This window comes from Pyrus communis, chromosome 6, assembly GCF_963583255.1.
Source record: "Pyrus communis chromosome 6, drPyrComm1.1, whole genome shotgun sequence".
Classification (NCBI taxonomy): Eukaryota; Viridiplantae; Streptophyta; class Magnoliopsida; order Rosales; family Rosaceae; genus Pyrus; species Pyrus communis.
In genome coordinates, this window is record NC_084808.1 from 25,988,633 (window position 1) to 26,013,740 (window position 25,108).

Sequence of the window (25,108 nt, forward strand, 5' to 3'; positions counted from 1 at the left end):
ATTTTGGAGAAAATAAAAAGAAAGTGTTTTAGTCTTTCTTAATTAAAAGATGTCATCAAGCTTATGTGGACAATCTTGTTGGGATTTATGTATTTTATTTGTTCTCCTAACTTTTCAACCTTAACCAACACTTGTAGGTCGAGTATATATTATAATATTTTAGTGTGTAAAGTGTTAAATTTTTATTCACGCTTTGAGGTTTAAAACGCCCCCGCATTAATAACAACACTTAAAACTATTAAAAAAACACTTGGAGGTCGCATAAAACTGGTCCCAAAAGATCCAAATCAACCGTTTTCAAAGACAATGATGCCTTAAAAAAAGAGGAGAAAATAGGCAGTCAAATATTATGAATTGTAGAAAGGGAGGAGCAAAGTACTAAAGATGGATAAAAAATAGTGTAAAAGGATAAGAACCCTAATCACTATCAACAAACCTTTCCCATCCTCGTTTGACTTCCATGCATTTTCAAGGAAAAGGTCTAAGGTTAAGGTCGAAGAATCCATATGTTTGACAGGTAGTCAATGAAACAAAAAGGGTGTTTGAATAATCAATACAGTAAAATAGAAGAGCATAGTCTATAACGTCTTGTATCAATCGTACAATACGTTGTGTAAAAAAATTTGAGTAAACAACCCGATAATATAATCCCTAAAGCAGCTTTTACAAAAGCTAAGAATTTTGTGTATTTCGATTTCACTCTGTATAGTTTTGAGTTGTCCGAAAATAGTCTAAAGTTTTATTTTTTTCAAAAATTAATAATTTTTTTTAATAGAGCAACATGGTCGCGTTATTTTTAAAAAGCTACGCAATTTATTTCATTTTGTTCTTATTGAGATTGAAAGCTGCCCTAACCAATTAACCACACCAAATATTTACTCTACCCTAAGATACTCTCTCTCTCTCTCTCTCTCTCTCTCTCTCTTTTCATATAGACTGCATTAGTAGGTTCAAATGACATTGTCTTACGGTTTAGTGGAATTTCTTTTCATTGGCAAATGAGAAGTTATAGGTTTAATTATCGTGAAAAATAAATTTAAACCACATTATTACTAATCTATTGTGATTCTCAATGTAAATAATATCGTTTGTAAAATAAAAAATTTAAAAAAAAAATTCCGAAAGTATTTGGTGTTTTAACCTTTTCTTAGGCATCGGTCCACTTTTCCCTTCAAAATTACCAGTATCAAAACGATTTCGACATAAAGAAACCTCATAGGATTTCGGAACTAAAACTCAAAACACTCTCTCTCCGTCCCTCTGCAATAACTACTCACACCTTCTGCTTTCTGCTCAGGCATCTCTATCTCCTCTCTCTCTCTCTCTCTCTGATGCACACAGCCTCTCTTCCTCTCTCATTCCTGTTTTCTCACTCAATCAAGCCATGGAAGACACAGAAAACTCCAATGGCGACCAGAAATACCACCCCAACACCAGAAGTCTGAGGGGCGGCAGCAGAGCCAATCCTCAGAAGCACCACCACCACCACCACCACCACCACCACCAACTAATCCGCCACACAAACCAGTTCGGTTTCTGCAACCAGAACCTCTATAATCAGAGATACTCCTCTTCCTACCCAGCTCTTCTTCCTCTCCCTCCTCTCCTCCCTCTGCAACTCGCTCTAACTCCACCTCTGCCTCCAAACCACCACTTCCGATCAAAAACCCACCTCCAGAAACATTCCTGCAGGCTCAATACTCCTCCTTTCGCGGCCTCCTCCGAAACCCAGCTGCCCCAACTCACAATTTCACCAAGTAAGCCTCAAAGCTCTCTGCTTTTTTTTGCTATTTCCTTTGCATGCCATTTTTCTATCTGTGTTTCAAAGTTTTGGTTTTTATATTTACCTTCAGTTTTACATATTTGGTTCTTGTTCTCCCAGTAATTTACTTTCTGCTAGAGAGATGGATAGAAATTTATCTGCAATGAGAAGGGTGATTGTTGAAAAAATGATATTTGCTACCAGTTCAAAAGCATTAATTTCAATAAAAATGGTTGGTTTTAGGCTTCAAATTCCTTAACTTTTTAGTAATCTTGTTATTTACTATTAATCAGAAGCTTCAGAGGGGTATCAGAAGCAAACCAGTTCACCCTTTAAAGGAGAAGATGGAAGGAAGTTGCTCACAGCTGCAAGAACAGGAAAAGCAATAGTGACTGCAAGGAGGCCAGATTCTGGTGGTGTGGAGGGCACTGTAATCTCCCTCTTGGCTAACCATTTTCTTGTCCAATTCGATTTATCGCAGCGAATTTTCCATTACAATGTCGACATTTCCCCTAACCCGTCGAAGGAAGTTGCTAGAATGATCAAACAGAAGCTGATCGAGGATAACTCGGCTGTGCTATCCGGTGCAATTCCAGCTTATGATGGCCGGAAGAATCTTTACAGCGCAGTTGAATTCCAAGACGATAGGCTTGAGTTCTATATGAGCCTTCCCATCCCCACAAGCAAGCCAACATTGCCATATGGAGCATTCAGTGACTTACAGGAGAAGCATCAAGAACATAAACTTTTTCGTATAAATATCAGACTCGTGTCGAAGATAGATGCGAAGGAATTGAGTAGTTACTTGAGCAAGGAGGGCAATGAATGGAAGCCGATTCCTCAGGATTATCTCCATGCCTTGGATGTCGTCTTGAGGGAGGCGCCATTGGAGAAGTGTGTACCTGTGGGAAGATCACTCTATTCGAGTTCAATGGGAGGAAGTAAAGAAATTGGAGGAGGAGCTGTAGGACTGAGAGGGTTCTTCCAGAGCCTTCGACCAACGCAACAAGGACTAGCTCTCAACGTTGATTTCTCCGTGACTGCATTCCACGAAAGCGTTGGAGTGATCCCATACTTGCAGAAGCGCCTCGAGTTTCTTCAAGACCTTCCTCAAAGGAAGACAAGGGGCTTAACTGATAAAGAAAGGAAAGAAGTGGAGAAGGCATTGAAGAACATCAGGGTCTTTGTTTGCCACAGAGAAACTGTCCAGAGATACCGCGTTTGTGGCTTGACCGAGGAAGCCACAGAAAATCTTTGGTTTGCAGACAGGGATGGCAAGAATTTGAGGCTGTTGACTTACTTCAAGGATCACTATAATTATGATATACAATTCAGGAATTTGCCTTGTTTGCAGATTAGTAGGAGTAAACCATGCTATCTTCCGATGGAGCTATGCATGATCTGTGAAGGCCAGAAGTTTCTCGGGAAACTGTCCGATGATCAAACTGCAAGGATACTTAAGATGGGCTGCCAACGCCCCAAAGAACGAAAAGCCATTATAGATGGAGTCATGAGAGGTCCTGTTGGGCCAACAAGGTAATCTCTCAACTTCTAAAATGTATTTCAGTTTGCTTTATGATTATTTGTGGATGTTCATTTCAGTTTTTTTCTTTACAGTGGCATTCAGGAAAAAGAATTCAAGCTCCACGTTTCGAGAGACATGACTCGATTAAAAGGAAGAGTTCTTCAACCTCCAAAGCTAAAGCTTGGTGATGGTGGTCATGTAAGAGACCTAGTTCCCTCTCGTCTTGATCGGCAATGGAATCTTATAAACAGCCATGTGTTTGAAGGTACTCGAATCGAGAGGTGGGCGTTGATTGGTTTCGGTGGCACCCCTGATCAGAAGAATAGCATCCCAAAATTCATACGCCAGCTATCTCAAAGATGTGAACAATTGGGAATCTTCCTCAACAAGAACACGGTTGTTAGCCCCCAATTCGAACCATCCCAAGTGCTTAACAATGTGTCGCTGTTAGAATCCAAGCTCAAAAGAATCCAAAGAGGTGCATCGAACAACCTCCAGCTGCTTATATGTGTGATGGAAAGAAAGCACAAAGGCTACGCAGATCTCAAGCGAATTGCGGATACAAGCGTTGGGGTTTTAAGCCAATGCTGCTTGTACTCAAACCTCGGGAAGATGGGTTCACAGTTTTTGGCAAATCTTGCTCTCAAGATCAATGCAAAAGTTGGAGGATGCACGGTTTCTTTGTACAATTCATTACCAACACAAATCCCGCGGCTGCTTCAGGCTGGTGAACCAGTGATCTTTATGGGCGCGGATGTGACTCATCCGCACCCACTCGATGATTTTAGTCCTTCTGTTGCTGCTGTGGTTAGTAGCATGAACTGGCCGGCGGCAAATAAGTACGTGTCAAGAATGAGGTCTCAGACGCATCGACAAGAAATCATCCAGGATCTCGACGCAATGGTGGAAGAATTATTGAATGAGTTTCGCCAGGAAGTTGGCAAACTTCCCAAGAGAATCATTTTCTTCAGAGACGGGGTAAGCGAAACGCAATTCTACAAAGTGCTTCAAGAGGAGTTGCAAGCCATTAAAGGGGCATGTTCAAATTTTCCCGGTTATGCACCTCCCATAACATTTGCAGTGGTTCAAAAGAGGCATCACACAAGGCTGTTCCCTTTCAAAACTGATCTGTCTTCGAAGCAGAACCAATTACTCGACGAAAACATTCCCCCTGGAACCGTTGTGGATACCGTGATCACTCACCCGAAAGAATTCGACTTCTATCTTTGCAGCCATTGGGGTGTTAAGGGGACAAGCAGGCCAACTCATTACCACATATTGTGGGATGAAAACCAGTTCACTTCAGATGAACTTCAGAAGCTGGTCAACATTCTGTGCTACACGTACGCAAGGTGCACGAAGCCAGTTTCTCTGGTGCCCCCGGCTTACTACGCTCACTTGGCGGCATATCGAGGCAGGCTTTACCTTGAGAGGTCAGAATCCACAACTTACACCAGAAGTGGTTCGACACTCACCAGAGCTGGCCCTCCGAAGGAAATGGCTCTACCAAAACTTAGTGAGAATGTTAAGAAACTCATGTTTTACTGCTGAGTTTTAATCTCTTTAATTAACCTCCTTGAGATGGCAGTTAATTCATTAGTTTAATTATAGTCAAGGCCACAGAGATGGTTAGGCCAATGTAACAGAACAGTTCCAACTTATGATGATTAATCTGCATGCCAAACTCATCGTAAACCCTAGTCAAATATTTGACACTGTCAAAGTTGGTAAATAGTCCGAGACGGATTTTATCTGCAGCCCTCAACATACACATGTAAACAATTTAACCACAAACATCATCTAAAATTATCATTTTATAGTTTAATTAGTTCATTATCCTGGATAAATCTTGCGCATTGCCGCCACCGGCAATATACACCTATGGACAAGGAAGAATCGTTTTCATTGCTACAAAACTATAATTTGTGACATGAGGAGAGAGAGGGGAGACGATCTTAGGTTGAGAGTGTAGAGGTGGTGGTGGGGGCAAAAGGGGTGTAGAAGAGAGAAATGTGACATAGCCTTTTCAGTGTAATTACTATACCATGCATGCAAACTGTGCAAAACTATGCAGACGGCAAGAAGAATAGAAAGCAGAAGTGTGAAAACACTTAACGAAAAAAGCACTTTCATAACTCTTATATATATATATGTGTGTGTGTGTGTGTGTGTGTAAGTATATATGGTCCCCCACAATGAATGGTATCAGTCACTCAGAATCTGAAGCAAAAGCTGTCGCCACTGCCAAATGCCAGCCCATTTGAATAATTCTAAAGAGAGAGAGAGAATGGAGGAGGAAGAAGACAATGAAGAGCCAAGAAGGGGCAGGATTTGAAGTAAAAGGGAGTCTAAGTCTGACTTTGGACATCCCCCTTTGTCTCTTCAGCTTTGCAAAACCCTGGCTTTTTCCCACGATTATTTCCTCTCTCTCCTACTCTGTGCTTCTCATAACTCACCCAGAATCGGTTCATCATCATTGTTGAACTGAGACGTTACATAACAATAAACTCGTTTTATATAAGTAGTTCGTATATTTCCTTTCTCTGTGTATATGTGCATTGCACTGTGTATGCGTCAGAGAGATACTTTTTTAAGTACTGCACGGCCACGAGAAGAAACAGAACGACTGGGACACAACTTGGGTCTTGGCAGGACGCTTCACCAGCCCCTTACCCTCTGTTCTCCCTACTCTTATCAAAGCTCTCTAGACAGTAGGTAGATTGTATACCTACATATATACATACATACATACATGAAGATTGCATACCTCGGAATTTTTTATTGTTGGATCTTTAGTTGCATGTCAAGTCGTATTACAGATGCTCGATCACGTCATACGTATGAAGTCTTACAAGAACTTGACACTCTTGTTAAGTGTATGACTCCACACTAGCTCGATCTTACGCCAAAACAAACTTAATAATTCAGTTCTATACAAACTTAAATTTCTCCATGCATTTATCTAGAGATGTACGATAAATAGAGTGTGCTAAACTCAATCAACCATGCGCAAACGGTTCTTTGGTTGTAACAAAATGAAAGCAAAGCTCCATGTGTTGTACAATAATGGTAGAATTTATGTATAACTGGACAAGAAAACCTTGACATCTGTGTGATGTGATTTGTCCACAGCTCCATACATGTAGCCTTTGGATACTACACTACGCTATTACCATGTAGGGGTGACTAGGATTTCTGTTTTCGGTCCTAGGCAAGCTTTTAGATCATCTCCGATGGATGCTGTAAAACCGATGTGCATCCTCTCTGGATCCTCTTTGTGGAAATTTTACATATTCTCACATTCTAACTGTTGATTGTACATCATGCGACCGATTTTCATTAGGTATTATTCATGTTGAAGTATAAATAAAAAATTTAAAATAATTTATAACCGCACGATATATGATAAATAGTTAGGATGTGAGAATTATTAGAATTCCCACAATTTGGATTCATATGGGATTCAAATCCCTGTAAAACAACTCTATTTTAAAAGGATCAAAGTAAAAAAATATATCCAGATGCTGTAAAAGAGTTTCTATTATACAAATGAATAGTCACTCTTTAAATTTAGAGTGCAATTGTTGAAGAAATTTTTTATTGTGTTGCGAACACAGCACGGTACATCGAGTGTCATAATATAAGTGATTAGAAATGTAACATCCCACATCGCCCAGGGGAGTGATCCTTAAATGTATATTCTCATCCCTACCTAGCACGAGACCTTTTGGGAGCTCACTGGCTTCGAGTTCCATGGGAACTCCGAAGTTAAGCGAGAAAAGGGCTAGAGCAATCCCATGATGGGTGACCCACTGGGAAGTTGCTCGTGAGTTCCCAAAAAACAAAACCGTGAGGGAATGGTAAGCCCAAAGCGGACAATATTGTGCTACGGTGGTGGAGCGGGGCCGGGAAGTGATCCGCCACGGGCCGGGATGTGACAAGAAATTCTTTTTCAAGTATCTAACTAATTGAACTATGACACTTAGTGTACCAAACAATATTCCTAACACATTGAAAAATTTCTCCAATTATTCTTGTCCTCAATATTAAAATGATGATAAAATTCAAGGGTAGACCCAGAGCAAGAAGAAAAGGGAGAGAAAGAATGTTTGTTTTATAGAATGAGTGAGTTGAATTTGAATTACTAATAATAAAATATTCAAAGTATTACAACCTCAACCCAACCTATCACGTAACAAGCATTTATTGGATGAGCGGTATATTGTTTGAACGTATTTATTCAACAAATGACACTACTGAAACTATATTGGATGCATATTGTCTGCCCTCTTGTTTGGGTGCCCTTCCCATCCCCTTCTATTTTATGTGGTCACGGTTAAGCCACGTCAATAGAAATATAAAATGTTGACGTGATTTAACCGTAACCGCACAAATAGAAAATGATGGAAAGGGCATCCAAACAGGAGGGTCGACAATCTGCCTCCAACTATATTTTAAGGAATCAGTGAAAGCTCAAATGTAATCAAAATATAAAAATCAATGCATTTATAAAAGATATTTTGGAGGTAGATTGTATGCCCTTCTATTTCCATGCCCTCTTGTAATATGTGATCACGGTTAAGTCACGTTAATATTTTATATTAATTTTTTTATAGAAATAATAAAACAAAAAGTAATAGGAATATAAAATGTTGACATGACTTAACCGTAATCACACAAACAATAAGAAATAGGGAGAGTATAAAAATGGGAAGATAGACAATCCACTTCTAGATATTTTAGGATATTTTAGGTATAACGTGATCGGGCACCCTTATCGAAGTTTTATCCAATCACACAAAACAAATGAGTAATGATAACTGATGGATCCATCAAGAAATCCAGTGTCATTTTGCTGTCACTTCAAAGCAACAATTGATCACAGTTTTCCACGGGCAAGTAAATATTTGGTACAGTAAAATTACGGTATTATCCATCGAATCAATTTCGTTCGAGGTGACCAAAGGAGGCATCCGAAGACGAAAATGATCAGGCGGCATCTCAGAGCCAGCTCGAATCTCTGACCTTTAACCTGCAACCATGTCTCTTTTTCTTTTTCTTTGATGCGCTTGCTTCAAAAACCAATATTTTTAGCATTTTGGCATGCACATTCTTTTGTGTTAAGCCCAAGAACCCTTTGGACTGCAAAGTTGGTGAGTATACTTCCGGAGGTGGAATTCTTGGATACAGGCTGCCTCGTTGATCAGCCCCACACAATGGGTGGACCGCGTGAGTGCCACACCTATTGAACTGAGGCCATATTCAACCGAAGGATTCAAAGGGCCAGAAAGTCGAAAATAGTCTGAAAACTATCTTTAACCGAGGGTTAGACCAGAGGGCTCATGGAATCTGAAAGGGCCAAAGGGCTGGAGGGCTGGCTGCAGCCAACCAACCAACCCGAGCTAGCCAGAAAAAATGGAAATCCTATCGGTTAAAACCGACATGAATGATTTGAATTTTTTTTTTTACAGTTTTATTATTATTTTTTATTTACGAAAATTTTCCTATAACTTTTATTTTTCATTTTTTTTAATTCTATTTTTTTCTATAACTTTTATTTTACAAAATTTGTAGTTTTTAACAACATTTAAGAAATTATTAAAAACATTTCTAGTTTTTCATATTTGTTAAAAAAAAAACATTTAACAACATGAAACTTAAACAACATTTAAGTTATAGTTTTTAAATAATAAATTATGTTTAGCCCTATGGCTCTCGGTTGGAGACGGTTTTTTGTGATAAGGCTAAAACGAGCCCTCTGGCCCTTTGGTCCTCGGTTGGATACGGAGGCAAATATGACCTTGTACTGTTTATTAAAATATTAATATCTTCGAGGACCAGATGACTAAAACGAATCATCTGATCAGCCATCAGTTGGAGATGCCCTGAGAGGATGCCACAGCCCCTACCCAAGAATCTCTCCTTCGGGTGAGTGTATATTTTTGGTCTTTGGGGACAGGGTTGGGTTAAAGAGTGAACATGAGAAAATGGACACATTTCCAGTGCACCATGTACAACTGAGTTTGCAAGTGAATTCAAGCTCAAGAAACTACGGAAGGTTAAATGCTCTCATTTTACCATAACATCATGTTATTTTACATACCTGATGGCCAAGCACAATTTTGCAAGTTCTGAATCGACAACAAGAGTTGTAATATAGCCCATTTTTGGAAAACTACCATATGCATCCCCAGTGAGGGGCTTTATATGGGATTAGAAAAATGATGAATATAACCCATTTTAGAGCTCCGGAAAAGCTTTGGGGCTTTATAAAAGAATCTCTCGACTATATCTTTCAGGCTCTATATGGGGCTATATATATTTATTTATATAGTAATTTGATTAAGCAATGATTTTTTTTTTCTCAAATTGATTTTTGGACGCGCTATCTTAAATTTTTTTTTATAAACCCTTCAACCTAAAAAGTTCAAATTATGACAAAGTTAGATTTCATCATTTATGAATCGTTCGTTGGATTAGATTCTCTTATCTCAAACTCATCCGTTGAAAGAAACAAACCTCCACTTCGCCCTCTGAAATAATTTGATTTTCACGTATAACACAACAATTTACCTAGCACCAATTGGTAAATTAGGATACAATTTCGAAAAAAAAATTATTTGAAAATTTTAGCCACAAATGCCCATGAATATTAAATCAATTTGAAATTTTAATTCTTATGGAATTTAAAACAATCATTAATTAGCCAAATTGCAAGAAAAGTAAGTAACTAAAAAGAATTGAAATAATAATAATAGGAGAATATAAGTGTATTCGCAAGTGGAGGGAGATTGATAGAATTTTGTTCACATGGGTTGCTACTTCTTTTGTGGGACCCACTATTTTTTGGGGCTAGATGTAGCCCGATTTTATGCTACCCAAGAAAGGAAGTTGCTAGCCCCAGTAGTGGATCTAGCCCCATTTTCCAGCTCATTGGGGTTGAAATTTCTCGCTAAGGCTGGAAATGTAACCTCGTGGAGAATAGAGCCTTCATTGGGGATGCTCTAACAAGGTCAAAGAGGATACATGCTTTTAATTTTTAGAAAATGAAACAGCAGAGAAGCATGCCAACACTCAATCAAAAATTTAAAGTTGTACTCGTAGACACGTCTGATTTACTTGGAAGTCATGAGACGGCAAGTTTACTAAGTTGTCGATGTCAAAAAATGCGCTCTGAGGCAGTTTTTGCTTCTGCTGGAAGCTGGAGCAATTCTCGAATCCCTTCGCAGACCTGCAAGCAATTCATAGTAAGATCGTTGTAGGCAAACACTTCCAGTACCATGCCAAATTCTGTACGCATGCTTTGATCACAATTTCATATTGCCTTTTACGACTGTTCTGTCTTATACTTTCTATTTTGGAAGCAAATACTATCTGAATTATAGGAACACATACTTATAAAAAAACACAAAAATATCCCATCCAAATGAGATAGACGGGAGACCATCAAACAATTTCGAGTTCTGCAACCCATGTCCAAGGAAAAATGTAACTAATCAAGTAGAAAGCATTGCTGCAAGTAAACATACCAGCTTTATCTGGGCTTTAATTGATGCGATAAGGTTAGTACACTCTTCAACTTGCCTACAGAGATTGATCAGACGCATTAATTTGACAGTACTTAATCAAAGAAGACGGAATATATTAAAACAGGGAATAGGGGTTTTTCAACGAATCTAGTAGGATACATTTCACTAATATCTATTTCGACAAATTTTATTTTGTTTCTGTCCTGTAATCCAATCTGCCATGATAAAACCATCCAAGAAAACCAACATGGAACAATTACAACAAAAGCTCGTACCTGGCTAACTTTTCTTCTCTTTGAGATATGTAATTTAAAGCTTCAGACCAGGTGAATTCCACATGAAATCCTAGTCCAATATCTACAAATATGCGTCGTGTATCTGGCCTGTGAACATGCAGACAGAGAGAAGGTGAATCTGCCCCATCCCACAGCAATAATAAGGAACAGGTAAAAACTAAAAATCCTTCGATATCAAAGATGGAAACAAAACTAAGAATGACAATAGTTTCAACAATAGTAAACAAAACATACGAACATATATAATGCTTTTGATGAAGATTCCAATGTGTGGTCGTGGATCGTGGTAACTACCAATTTAGCCTAATATACCTATGATTACGAACAACGTAGTGATTCTAGTGAATATAAACTTACACACAAATGGAATTGGTTACAAAGTTTTAATCAAAATCAGAACCCAAGAGACACTAAGAAGTCAATAAAGAGGCACCAAAACGTGGTTTACATACATACGGCTCATTTAGGGTTAGTAATAGTATATCTCCAATTCTATTTATGCGCATCTCCCGTAACATATAAAGCACAATTAGAGAAAGTTGAACGATACAGAGATGCTAACACTTACACGTCAGCTTGCATATAAACTTCAGAGCCAAGATTAACCAAAGTCCTAAGACTGGTCACACTATTTTTCTCCAAATTCTCTATGTTCTTCCGCAAATCTGAGCTTTAATTTAAACAAAAGTCAAGAAAACACCTTCAAAAACCAAAAAACACCAAATGGAATTGCATATTCCGAATGTCGAGTTTCCAAAAAAAAATCACATTTGGGTAAAATTTAATTAATCAAAAAGAAAGAGGGAAAACCGAAAGGGATACAAAACTTTTTGTTGCTCGAACACCTTGTCCCTGCAAAGCAAGAATCATACCCCAATAAAATATACAATTAAATTTGATAAGCAAATAGGAAACCCTAATTAAAGTTGATAAGCAATTAAATTTGATGCAACTGGAGCTTGGTAATGTACGCAAGAAAACCCTAGAAAAGGGGTTCCAGTACAGTAGTGGGGAGAGGGCGTACGAAACGGTACCGTTGAGCAATGGCGCGGACGAGGTCTGGTTTGAGGCGTTGGTCGACGAACTCCTCGAATTTCTGAATTTTGTTTTGGCGGGAGATGTCCATGAGCGCTAGACTGGACTGGATTTGCAGAGCTCGCTTGCTTCTCTGCACACAGAAACTCGGTCTCTGGAGGTAAATGACGATGCAGCTGGAGGGATGATAGGCTTTGATCCAACGACGTCGTATAAGGCGTCCCCGATTTGGGTCTCGGACCAATTTGGATGGACAGCATTATATTTACTGGCTTATCGGGGTACAGGCCCAAGCCCAAAACGTCTTCATTGACACGAAGCGGAAAAGAAAAGTAAAAAAAAATATGTGAACCTTTTCTCCTTATCCATGATCCCGGCTCGTGTTCTGAGTACACAAAGGGAGAATCCCTTTTTCCTAATCTATCAAATCAAGAGATTCGTACCGTTAAAATTTAATCAAACGGTTACAAACAAAAGCTCATTTTAAAAGTTATAATAACTTCAGCCGTTGGATCCATTTTCAACGGCACGGATTTCCTGATTTGGTGGATTAGGAGAAAGAGATCCTCTCCCGATCCCTTCCCAAAAATAGGAAGTTGGCTTCTCTGCAACACAGTATTTTTGTTTCCTTGATTATTTTTTTTTGTTAAAAACTGAAGTGTGCGTGAAAGAAAATGGATTGAGATATTGTCCGTATTACCATTTGGTTTAACGGTGTAAATTTGGATAAGCTTAAAGTAACTTACCTGTATGAATTACACTAACACTAATTTGGCATAATGTATCGGAAAATAAAAATAAATATGAATTGAACTACGGATAATTTATTCTTGAAGAAAATAACGCTTCCCATCACTTCCTTTGTGGCCTTGAGAATTCTTTTCCTCATTCTTCATTCTCCTAGCTCCCTCGACTAGTCAATTTTTGCAATCAAATGAAGTAAATACTAACCAGCTGAAGGCACTTGAGGTTACATCCGGCCGTGAACCCTTGCTCGGAAGGTCTACCAATGCACAAGTTTGCGGCATTTAACAGCCGGTGACCACAAACTGGCAACGAAATCCTAATTTTTCATGCAGCAGCTCCCATCTTCAAAATAATTGTATCAAAAAGTTATGTTGATGGTGTCATTGAATGCCAACTGATTCAGTAGAAAAGGTTATTGTTTCCAAAAGCGAATGAGATTCACCATCCAAAGATGTTTCCATCTTCAAAGATCTGCAACTGAAGTAGAAAACTGCACTGTTCATGGAGTCGATAAGCACCACAAACGAATACATGATCACCAAAAGAGGCCCTTCCCAAATGCGTGAAGACCCGTCTCCGTAGCTCAAAGTCTTCACCCTATGCTCAAACAATCCCTCAACAAACGCCATTCCAATACTCGATCCAAGAAATATCAGAAGCCCCACCTGAGTTTGTCCCTTGATCAAAACCCCAGACTGAACCAATGCCTCTGGTCCAGAGACATCCTCCAACACAGAGATCACAATAGCAATGTTGCAAATAATAATGGCATTGGCAAAAACGACCGAGAAGGGGAGCCCAACCACCATTGCAGCATACACAATATAATTCGGCGACAACCCCACTATCGAACATGCATTGCACACAGCAAGAAGAAGGACCAAAAACAAGACGACGCTACCAGCAACCACCATACACATCCATATATAAGTTGAAACAACCCGCCTCCATATCTTGCACATAACAAAGTAAAACTGGGATGCATCAAACTTCTTCAGGGAGTAACTACAATACACGGAGTAAACCACCGCAGCCTTCGACAACAATGACAATGTGATGTACAAGGGAAAGCACATTGTACACGAGATAGCCATCTCAGCAAACTTCTGGCAAGAGTGACTGATAAAATCCCTCAAAGGGAGCCCACTGGACTTTGCAATTAACAGCATCCTAATGGTTAGTCTCTTTACAAGTGACTGATTAACTAGCAAATTCGACAAAAGCACAGCGGAAATTGGGCAGATTAGCAACATGGCAATCGCCAAAAACCCCCACGAATTGTACCGGAGAATTCTAACAGTTTCCCTCAAAATCTCCAGAGCACTCATCGAATGAAATCTATGATCGTTACCAGAGAGATCTAACTCAAATCTACGCAAATGGGGTTCTTCGGATCCCTCTTTTTTCGAGTGATCCAATCTCATTCTTGGTGAACTTTCAGCTTCCATTTTTTTGTCCTCCAAATCAATCACTCACAACACCAATTCAACAGAATTACAATACATATAATATGTATATATATATGTGATGACAATTAAAGATCAAACGGAGCTAGATTCAACTCAAAACGCAAAACCCAGAAGCCAGATTCGCACGAAAAGCTTTACCGGCACTACAGATCTGAGGAGTCACGGAATACAGACGGGAAATACCTTGAAAGCTGGGAGGTCGCATTGGGGGTGGTGATGGAGAGGCGTTTCGCGGAGGTTCTCCGGCGAGTCTGGCGGAGGAGGAAGGCGTTGAGAAGGAGCGAGCGCTGACTCTCAAGGAGGATTTGATTGAGAATCGTGCATGGCGTGTGGAATTTGGGCGTGAAGGAGAATTAAAGAAATGAATGAAGGAAATGCGAGTGTGCGCGTCGGTGAGTTTAACTTGGTCGGGCTTTTATATGGCCAACAGATTCCTCTCCGGATCTTTTGGTGAGGATATAGGGATCTTTCAATCATGTTCGTTCATCGTACATCATATAATTTATTTTGATTAGGTACTGTTTCTATTTAATTTTAAATAAAAATATTTAAAATGATTTCTGACTGCATGATGTACGATGAACGGATACGATTCACGAATTTTCAGAATCCTCACAAAGAGAATCCAGCGAGGATTCGGATTCTTTATATGGGATTGTGGTGGAGCTGCCAGCTGCACCACCTTACGCTCTGGACGGCGACGTTTTAGACTTACTTTTGTTTGTTGGATAATATACGGCTTAGGAGAAAACTGTTTATTTCTCGGAGGATACAAGGGATTTGTAAAGAATTGGTTTAGTGCAAAAAAATAAAATAAAAGAAATTATATTGTGTATAATTTGATATTTTAAGGTCTCGTTTGGCACTGTTTTGAGAAGTGATGGAAACACGTTTTCATAAACAATTTTACAGCATTTATACTCACAAATTAAGAGTTTTACATAAAAGAATTCAAACGAGAGTAATCAATGGTTGTACATTGCACCTAATTCAAGTGACATAAAAGCGATATTAGAGTAGAAACTCAATACCGTTCCACTAGAATATTAGATCACATGCGTAGATTCAAAATCATTCCTTTGTGTATAAATTTCCTAATTACCACATGAAAAGAGTGATTACAAGTAACAAGAATCCAAATTCACTTTTTTTTTTTTTTTTGTATAAATATACTAATTACCACTTGATTATTATAATAGGGTTTTTTTTAATTCAAAATAATCATTGAGATTGGCATAACTCCTCGACTTGGTCCCTGACAATGAAAATTGACAAAAGGGGTCTCTGAGTCTGTCCGCTGTAAATCATTTTGGTTATTCTGTAAAAAAATCTGTCCACTGTAAATCATCTTGGCTAAATTGTCACATGTATGACCACGTGACTAGATACTCTGGTCAAACCAATCCGTCCACCTAACAAGGATATTGATATTTTTTTTTACGGAAAGACCAAAATAATTTACGATGGACAAAATCAGGAATCCACTTCTACGATTTACATTTTCATGGATTAAAATAAAGAATTATATCAATATTAAAAATTATTTTGACTAAAATCCTCATAAATGGAACTAGTATTTTATTTTTCTATGTACCAACAAACATTAGCATTTAATGAGACGTGCAATTGTGCGTCTGTGATGGACTTTGAAAGATGTGGTAGTACTGCTTTGGTAATGCATGCATGTCTCTTTTCTTTTTCTTTTTTGGAAAGGTATAACATTCAGTAAGATGTACAAGATTATAGAAATTAAGATTCCGAGTTTTAAAATAGCAGAAATTGAAACGATAAAATTTTATTTTTTAAAATTTGTGAATTTTTCTGTTTGTTAACTTAAAAGAATACTGGAAGTTGAATACAAAATTTGTTATTTTTAAACTCTCACTCATAGAAATTTGGAAATGACATCTATTTACATGGAAGTTAAACTTAGAAATTGGATATCCCAAATTCCAAATTTTTTTCCATGTAAAAATTTTAAATTTTTATATTTATGAATTCAAACAAGAAAATTAGTGCATATCAATTTATAAATTCTGACTTTTATCAAAATTCTAAATTTATTTTCTTAATTCAATCATAATGTAAAAGAACTTTACCGAAACGTTCAAACTGAAAAAAAAAAAAAAAAGAGGCCACCATACATCGTGAATCAACGATTTAATAATCATATGGAAAGAAAGGTATCCTAGATTCCTTTCTATATTAGTAGCATGACAATGGGTTTCAATTAAAGACCCGTACGGTGCAACTATCAAGCAAGCAAGAGAACTAAAATTTCTTTCTATTATTAATACTGCGATTTAGTAATATTTTTTTTATTTTTCTAAACAAAAGTTCTGACGTATAATTTACATAGATGGCAATTTTGTATAATATTTGTAAAATATAAAAGAAACACAAATGAAAGTCAAGTTAAAAAGGTGACTCAATTAAAGAAAAAAAGAGTAAAGTTATTAGCACTTCAAAAATTACATTCTACACTCCTCACAAGTGTATTTTTCTTTATAATTATAGAAAATTTAAAATGCCAAATAAGATTTTTGAAATGTTAATAACAATTCCCTTAATAAATACTCAAGATAAAAAAATACGAGTAAAATTTACACGGAACAAATTTAGTTATAATATCTCAAGTCTATCAGGCTGTTATATCTTTTAATTTTAATCACGTAACATTGTCTGATTGACGTGATATTACATTACGTTTGACTGAGTTGCAGCCTAATTTGTTTGAGCTGGTAGCCATAGTAACGGCGGTCCGACGAAGACCAACCCAAGAAAATAGAGCCGGGCCCGTCTCAGTCCTCAACACCCAATTCCTCCAAAATCATCATCTTCTTCATCATTGGCTTCCTTCCACCTGCAATTCCAAAACCTTCAAACTTCTTCGTTCCGGATCAGCCATGGCAACCCCATCTCCGCCTCCAACCGTTTGCACAGTCCTCAACGAATCCAAGCGCATAGTCAAAGCCCACTCCTGCCACTTCCTAGCCCTCTCAGTCCTCTTCCTCCTCCCTCTCGCCTTCTCCTCCACCGTTTACCCCACAATCCAGAACCTCCTCGCCGATCGAGTCCCAGACAACTCCAAGATATTCCTCGAAATCTCAACTTTCGACCCCCATCAGCACCAACCCATCATCCCCGCCAAAACCCTTCTCATCGCCCTTGCTTTCTCCCTCTTCGCCGTCGTCTTCTCTCTCTGCGCCCTCGGGTCGATCACTTACAGTGTGTTTCACGGATTCTATGGCCGGCCGGTCAAGCTCGTCTCCGCCGTCAAATCCGTTGTCTCCTCCTTCTTCCCTCTATTGGGCACTGCTTTCATTTCCCAGGTCCTCGTTTTATTGGTTTTTGTTCTTTTCGGGCTGTACGTGTTCTTGGTGGTTCGAGGAGCTGAGCTCATGGGGTTTGAATTGGAGTACTCTTCGCCTTATTTCATTGGGTTTTTAGCGGTTGTTGTGACTGCTCTGTTTCTGGTTTTGCTGCATCTTCAAGTGAATTGGACACTGGCTGGTGTTGTTGTTGTGGTGGAATCAAAATGGGGATTCGGGTCCTTGACCCGAAGTGCGAATTTGATCAAGGGAATGAGATGGGTGGCATTGTGGTTGCTGATATTTTTCGGGTTTTTCGTGGGGGTTTTGGGGTTCTGCAGTTGGGTTTCGGCATTGGATTTGAAGGGAGATACTGATGGGTGGAAGAGCTGGGCGTTTGTGGTGCAAATTGTGGTGACTGCGACTTCTCTCGTGCTGCTGATGCTCTACAATGCCGCCGCAAATACGGTGTTGTATATGTATTGCAAGGCCGTGAATGGTGAGCTTGCCATGGAAATTGCTGAGGAGTTTGCTAGGGAGTATGTGAGCTTGCCCTTCGACAACGGAAAAGTCCCTCATCTTGTTTCGGTTGCATATGCTTGACGAGGAGCTTGAGGTCAGTCTGCAACTTAGAACGTCTGCACTTCTTGGTAATTGCTAGTATAGTTTAGTACATCAGAGTCGGACCTTATGTGTAAACGAATAAAATCAAATGTATGTGATCAATACAAATGTCTTGTAAATACAATTGGTGTTGCCTGATTTTCGTGTTTCGACGATTGTGGGAAACGGATGGCATTGTTGTTTTCGGATTGGTATGTAAAGCGAAGCCATAGCGCTTGCAGCTCCTTCTGAAAGTAATTGTTTTAGACTAGCCACTATCCGGTAAACCTAACATTAACACGATTTCCACAATTTGTTCCAACGAAGAAGCTATCTGCGCATTTAGATCTGTCGATTTTAAAGTTGATACGAGATGCATAACTCGCCTTGCTGAATCTGGGTTCGTTTGATGTGGTTAGTTCTTCAAGCTTGAGCTTCTTTGAGTTCTCTGGTTTTGGTAGTTGCTTGTTTAGGATGCAGTGGAAGGCACTAACGATTAATAAACTTAAAACCAATTTCCAAATTGCGAGTCTAACAAGTAACAAGGCGGCATAGATTTTATTAAATTAAATGTTAGATTAGCTACTGACGGGGTTTAAACTCACGTCATCATGCAAAGATTCAACACTTTTTCACCATTGTAGTAAAAGAGCACTTGCCATTTGGCCTTATATTTGGATGCAGTGAAATGCGGATGAATGCGCAACCTCTTAGGAACTGAGATGCTACGCACAATAATAAATCTGGAAGCAAATATATAATCAAAGCGCTTCTAAACCATGTTTGACACAAAAAAAAAAAAAAAAAAAAAAAAAAAAAATCAGGAGTGTCATCCATAACAGAAACGCCTTTTGAATTTTTAATAAAATTTTCAACGTGATCACAATACAAGCACTTATAAGTAAAATAACTTTCTAAAGAAGCAATTTCAAACAAGCCCAACATAAACAATTCTCCATAAAGCACCAAAAATTCTTTTTATAACCCAAAAATGCTTTTAAGATTATTTTCTGAAAACGTTTTTAGACATTTCAAAAGCGATACCATACCGATACTGTTTTAGACTTATAGTTATGTGGATTGTTCCCAATGTTAATGGCTATTGGGAAGCCATTTGAAGGAGTCAATTATCCATATTGTTTTACCCAGCCAGTTGTGGAGGAAGAAAGAAAGTAATTACTGACATTAATCCAGCTGAGGGTGTGGCTGCAATTAAGCTCATCAGACAGTACAGAAGTATGTGCATCTCGGTTAAAAGTTTGAAACCGAACTTTAATAATTTATGTACATCGCATGAAGCCCTGAGACTAAGATCTCGACGCGGATTACAGCCCCACGAATGAAAGAATTAAAATTAAAATCACCTAAGTTCCGACAAATCGCAGTTGTTGATCAGAGCTTTCTTGTGTAAGCCAGGCCAGAAGATGATGAGGCGTTCAGTTTGACAACCCGTTCGTCCTGATCAGACCCAAAGAGAAGGTTACTCCTGTTTGTTGACCTTTGGACAATTCTAGTAGGAACCCTGTCGCTGTCTTCTCCACCCGAGGCTTCATACCCTTCGTACCCATCACTGGTGGACCTTGATAGTGGTATTCCCCTCTGGCCAGCTGCAATAGCGCCTGCAGGCAGACCTGTAAGCCGCCTTGCCTCTTCAGCTCCTGATGATGACACCCGGAAAGGATGGATGTCAGGTGAGTCTAAACTGCTCTCAGGAGAAGAAGCAACAATTCCCGTGGAGCTTGACATAGCTCGGCTTGTTTGGAAAGCACTCCGAGCTTCAAGCTGAAGAGGGGCCAAACTAGTCGATGTCTCAGTAAAGCCCTTGTCAACAGCTATAGCTGAACCCTTCGTTATAGACTCCATGGGAAGGTCAGCTGGGAGTCGCACCCGCTTGGTAGGTCGCCTTCTGTTATTGTCAGGCCTTGGAACCATTCGGCGCCCACTGGTTCCGCCAAAGCTGCTGTCTCTTTCTAGTACAAAAGGAGCATCCCGTCTCACAGGCTGCAGGATCTTGGACTTCTTTCTTGCCTCTGCTGCAGCTTTTGATACCTCTTCGGCATTTAATCTTGCCAGAGTCCACGGACTTATCTTTACTGGTGCATTCTTCTTCTTAACTGGATCCCCTCCCACCATCTTTTTTCCGCATGAACTTACAGATCCGGTCTCTGGGGGCACAACATCAAACTAGAAAAAGGAAAACAGCAAAACAAAATCAGCTCATTTCGTTTACGATCCTTGTTCTAATATCAGGGCTGTTACTGCAATTTACAGATTGGGAAGCCCTATGGAAAAGGAGCTTGCACTGATGCTGATGCTAAGGAGGAGAAACTCTAGAAAAGTCCATCACTTGGAAAACAACCACCCAATGGAACAAGTATAAACACGGATCAGGAAGCACTATCTACTGTAGCAAAACAGTTGCATATCAGATTACCTGATCTTCAAGGAACAGTCGTGGAGGTGTACACCATGCGCCACGGTGGAAAGTATTAAAGGAGCTTGCACTGCTTAATCCCGTAAGTGAGCTAGCAGGAGACATTTGAGCACTCTGCTGACCTCCAACTCCTTGTTGCTCTTGCTCCTGCTCCCTCAAAGCGATGATGTAATCATACGTGCTGATTCCCTGCACAATTGCAGGTTACCATTGTTAGCTAATTAACAATTTATTCTATTCACCTTAAACATATATTCTGCATGAAAAAGGATAAGATAGGTTCTGCAAGTGAACTGTTAAGCAAGAAATTGAGGTGAAACAGACAGATATTCAATGGACAAGTATCAAATTGGCGAATAATTATTAATGCTCATTGACAGTAAGATGGGTGACTAACGATTACTAGAGAAAAAGACATTGGAGGCATTTAAACGGATCCTGAAACTGTAATGACAAAAATGATCCAAACAATTACTACAAGGACCTGATCCTCTATAGTAATATAAAACGAAAACGCCAACATGATTATGTATGAAGGCTAACCTTCTTTATAAGCAGGATATGAAAAAAGAAAAGCTGTGCAAGTGGAAGGGTTGCAATCATAGCCAAAAGGCTGCACGCTGCCTGCAAAGCTTAAGAATTTCATAAGTTCTATAGTACAAGCACAAACCACAGAAAATAATTCTCATCATGAAGGCATTGCTCAGCTAGACTAGAAAAGCCACGAATTTACAGAAGGTTGATTAGGAAATGCAGCTAAATTGGAAATCGAGACAATAGCTGAAGACTCACCACCACAATGATGAAAGGCGCCAAAGAGAAACTGCTTCCCAACTTGGATGAAATATCCACAGAGATATGCTTCCTCTCAATAATACAGCAGATAATCACGAAGATTCCAGTTGACCATTGTAAAATAAGCTGCAATCTCAAGCACATGGTGCACAAACCATGTACATACCTGTCAATAATTAATTCGAATGAAAGTGACTTGAAAATAAAAATGCTTACTCTGAGGCGATCTTCAGGTTCCGGCTTGTTGCTTTTGGGCATAATGACAGAAAATATAGGATAAGGAAACCAGGGAAGACTGTCGAGGTAACAGTTGGGGAATGCCATTGGTGAAAAAACGAAATTGATTAGCAATATTGCCAAGGAAGATCCTACAAGTACTAAGGCAAAGGTCCTATCCGGTAAGTAATAGATGACATATGGAATCAATGGCAAAGCTTCATCAAGATTTTAAACAAAAGGCTAGAGTCCATGGGGTTTGATGATTAGAGGGCACGGGTTACCTGGAACTGGAGCAAACTCAAAAGGCTATTAAGGAATGGAGGAGCATGCTTACCAAGAGGAGAGAAGTAACCATAAGGGTGAAAAATTGTCGGTAATTCTTTTTGCCAATACAGTTGTTAAGCCACTACAAATCAAAATTGAATGAAATTAGAAGAGTTACAAAGGCACACAAAAGAAAATAGGATATTCAACCAATCAAGATCGTGTATACCCTGCAGTGATGATCGAACTGGTCAACACATTTGTCACAAACTCTGCAGTGCTTGCTGTACTTGTAAACCTGTGAGCGAAGAATTATTTGGATTACAGCAACTAAGTACACCATCAAAGCAAAAGCCATGAATAATTTCAAGAATGGTTAGGAGATGCTTGAGAAGATATTAGGAGGAAATGATCCCCAACAGGTTACATTTTAATTAAGCTTTTCTCTTAGAAAACAAAATACAAAATAGGGAAAGTAGTTAGGCAATCATGAAACGCAACCAATCCCGCTTTGCAGTAGGATATCTCCTAAATGTAAGCCAAAACTAGAGTGCAAAATATCTGCATGCAACACTATTGACCTGACACCTCAAATGAATCCTTCAGTTTCCGCTGCTTGTTATTTAATGCAGAGCACAACTCAAGAAATGTATGGGAAGAAGAACGAATTTTAGTAGATGTCAACTGCATTTACACACCTCAACTTCACATAAGCTGCAATAGAACATGCCGTCTTCACCTTGTTGCAGAGATTCCTCACTTGAACCGGAGCAATTGCAGACATAAGCACACGGAGAGCAAGCTAGTAGAAAGCAAGATGAATTTTCTGATGGACTCTTTCCACCATCACTGGTGGACATTTTAGAAGTCCCATCTTTGCCCAGAACATCCTTATCCAAGGGTTTTCCTCCAGCTGCATTAGCATCATTCATTGATGATGTTGATTCCCCACATAGTTTAGAATCTTTTGTTCTTTTATGCTTTTCATCGGCTGGAATGTTGAGGTATTTCTTTGACCTAAAAACTCGTGGATCTGCTGGATCAGCAGCTGCACACCAAATATATAGGCTGAAGGCGCATGTAATCTGAAAAGAAAATAGATGTTACTTAACAAGGAGGGCATAGGTAGAAGTAATATTATATTGGATGCAATCAAGAAAAATGTAAATCTACTTCGTTAACTGGCACATCAAACATGCTACATGGAGCTCCAAATTTAATGGGATAATGTTGGGGAGACCAAATTTTTAAACCAAACGCGTCACCAATAGGGAATAAGCACGTTAATCAACACTTAATAATCCAATCATCAACATCCACATCATTTGGTTTACAAAATTTGGTTTAGAAATTTGGTCTGCCTGCATTACCCAATTTAATGTCCTTTCACTCAAACAGACTATCCTGAGTCTATTGTTTCCCTTTCATCTTTAAATTTTCTTGAGCTAAGCATCATTTTGTTCTGCATACTTATCCCCAAGCAATGGGAAACTAAATATGGTCTAGATTCTCAAGGCAATGAAAATAGAGAGCAATAGGAACGGTGGATTGACGTCTCAAACTTCAATTTAGTTATTCATAAAATCAACGCAGCCAGATTGCTATTATAGAAATGGCTGCACAGACAAAAGTTATTCTCCAAACAAGCTTATTTGTCAATCTCTTTAGGGGCACTGCAACATCAGCAGAAATCACTTCAAAATTTCGAGGATACAGAACGATATAGCTAGACACTCAAATTATGTGCTTTTGTCCACACAAGTTGTCAAAATCTCGTACTTTAACACATCAAATTTTGAAATTTCATGCAACAGAAATCACACAAGCTAAAAGACAAGCAACCCATTTCCCTTATCAGCTAAAGTGAATGATAAGAACCAGAATTAATCAAACCCAGAAAGAGCAAGAACCCAGATTGGAGAATGAATTTCAGACATAAATAAGCAACAAAACGAATAAATCACATGGAACAATAAAAAAAAACGGATCTCAGCTGTCCAACCACCAAAACATGAGCACAAAATTAAGGGATTCAAAAGAAAATGGCTTACAAGAGGAGCGTAGAGTCCCATCACAATATACTGAAAAAGTTTCCTTCCAACGAAAGGAGCAAAGAACACATAGAAAGCAAACGCCAGCGCCAGAAATACAGAAACAGCCACCACCTTCAGAGATGCAAAAACAACCCCACAAAACAAGATTAGTACTCCAATTGACTGAGCTTAAACAACAATGGCGGCAAAGATTTTTACCTGGAGAGGATGGTATGGAAGTTGCCATCCATGCTTCCTCATCTTTCACTATGTTCAGCTGGAATGCTGAAAACCCAAGATTGAAAAGCAGAGAAAACAATGTATGGGGAAAAAAAATCCTGACTTGGGTGTCTCTTTTACTTATTTTCCTCCAGTTTCCCTCATTTTCCAGGTGAATTAAAAATAATTGAGGTAGTGTGGAACCAACCCAACAGAGACTGGATTAACATCTTCCAGGAGGGTGTTTAATCAGAGGGAAAAAGGAGCTCAAAGGGTGGAGAGAGAGTGGGTTTTTGAGAGAAATGGGCAACAAACAGCAATGAGGAATCTTAGTCCTGGTTCACTCAATCATAACCTTTGAGTTATGGAAGGTGAGAGAAAAAGAGAGGACCTTTGCTGGTTTTGGATTTTCTCTTGTTTCTTTCCGCAGGGCTTTTTTTTCTTGAGCAAAGATGTATGGCTGGTTGACTGTACACACATGCGATGCGAGGAGAGAGAGGGTCTCTGGTTTTCTCTCGTTGCCTATAATTACTTACAACCAACCTATTACTTTTTTATTTGTTGCTAGCGTTACCTTTTCCTCTGGGCAAATCATGTGTGTCGCAGACCAGTTCAACAGACAGTTCACAGTTGTTTCCCTCTCCTTTTTGTAATTGCCCTCAACCCCCATGCAACCGTGTTCACTATCTCTATGTAATATAGAGTTTGTTTGAAATTGTTTTTAAAATAATCGAAACTGTTTTCAGATAAGAAATTTTTGGATTCTAAAAGCATTTGAAGCATTAGTTATATTATATGTTTCTTGTAAAAAAACTTTTTCAACATTCACTTACATTTTTTACCAATAATTGGTTATAAAAACATCAT

General features: G+C 39.0%; 5 protein-coding genes across 6 annotated transcripts; 2 read left to right on the forward strand and 3 right to left on the reverse strand.

The window, feature by feature from the left end:
• The first annotated feature begins 1,178 nt into the window (after window positions 1-1,178).
• On the forward strand, window positions 1,179-4,966 carry LOC137737547 (protein argonaute 7-like). Its single transcript, XM_068477066.1, has 3 exons — window positions 1,179-1,757; window positions 2,056-3,298; window positions 3,380-4,966. The coding sequence occupies exons 1-3, from the start codon at window positions 1,385-1,387 to the stop codon at window positions 4,836-4,838; spliced, it is 3,075 nt and encodes a 1,024-aa protein (XP_068333167.1). The 5' UTR covers window positions 1,179-1,384; the 3' UTR covers window positions 4,839-4,966.
• Window positions 4,967-10,014: 5,048 nt separating this feature from the next.
• Window positions 10,015-12,367, reverse strand: LOC137738005 (uncharacterized). Its single transcript, XM_068477603.1, has 6 exons — window positions 12,147-12,367; window positions 11,935-11,964; window positions 11,681-11,782; window positions 11,092-11,199; window positions 10,817-10,871; window positions 10,015-10,518 (listed from the first exon to the last, which is right to left on the reverse strand). Exons 1-6 carry the CDS (start codon window positions 12,236-12,238, stop codon window positions 10,447-10,449), a joined length of 459 nt encoding a protein of 152 aa, XP_068333704.1. The 5' UTR covers window positions 12,239-12,367; the 3' UTR covers window positions 10,015-10,446.
• A 472-nt stretch (window positions 12,368-12,839) lies between these two features.
• LOC137738206 (uncharacterized) lies at window positions 12,840-14,738 on the reverse strand. The gene has a single exon (XM_068477838.1). The coding sequence runs from the start codon at window positions 14,340-14,342 to the stop codon at window positions 13,275-13,277; it is 1,068 nt and encodes a 355-aa protein (XP_068333939.1). The 5' UTR covers window positions 14,343-14,738; the 3' UTR covers window positions 12,840-13,274.
• A 2,531-nt stretch (window positions 14,739-17,269) lies between these two features.
• On the forward strand, window positions 17,270-18,277 carry LOC137736318 (uncharacterized). Its single transcript, XM_068475605.1, has one exon. The coding sequence runs from the start codon at window positions 17,270-17,272 to the stop codon at window positions 18,275-18,277; it is 1,008 nt and encodes a 335-aa protein (XP_068331706.1).
• Window positions 18,278-19,442: 1,165 nt separating this feature from the next.
• On the reverse strand, window positions 19,443-24,782 carry LOC137737599 (probable protein S-acyltransferase 22). Of its 2 annotated transcripts, XM_068477133.1 has the most exons (9): window positions 24,242-24,782; window positions 24,041-24,154; window positions 22,688-23,074; window positions 22,219-22,287; window positions 22,060-22,131; window positions 21,504-21,632; window positions 21,255-21,335; window positions 20,712-20,900; window positions 19,443-20,461 (listed from the first exon to the last, which is right to left on the reverse strand). In XM_068477133.1, exons 1-9 carry the CDS (start codon window positions 24,281-24,283, stop codon window positions 19,670-19,672), a joined length of 1,875 nt encoding a protein of 624 aa, XP_068333234.1. In that variant the 5' UTR covers window positions 24,284-24,782; the 3' UTR covers window positions 19,443-19,669. The 2 variants fall into 2 exon arrangements, with proteins under 2 accessions (XP_068333234.1, XP_068333235.1); XM_068477134.1 differs by lacking the exon at window positions 22,060-22,131.
• Window positions 24,783-25,108: the final 326 nt, after the last annotated feature.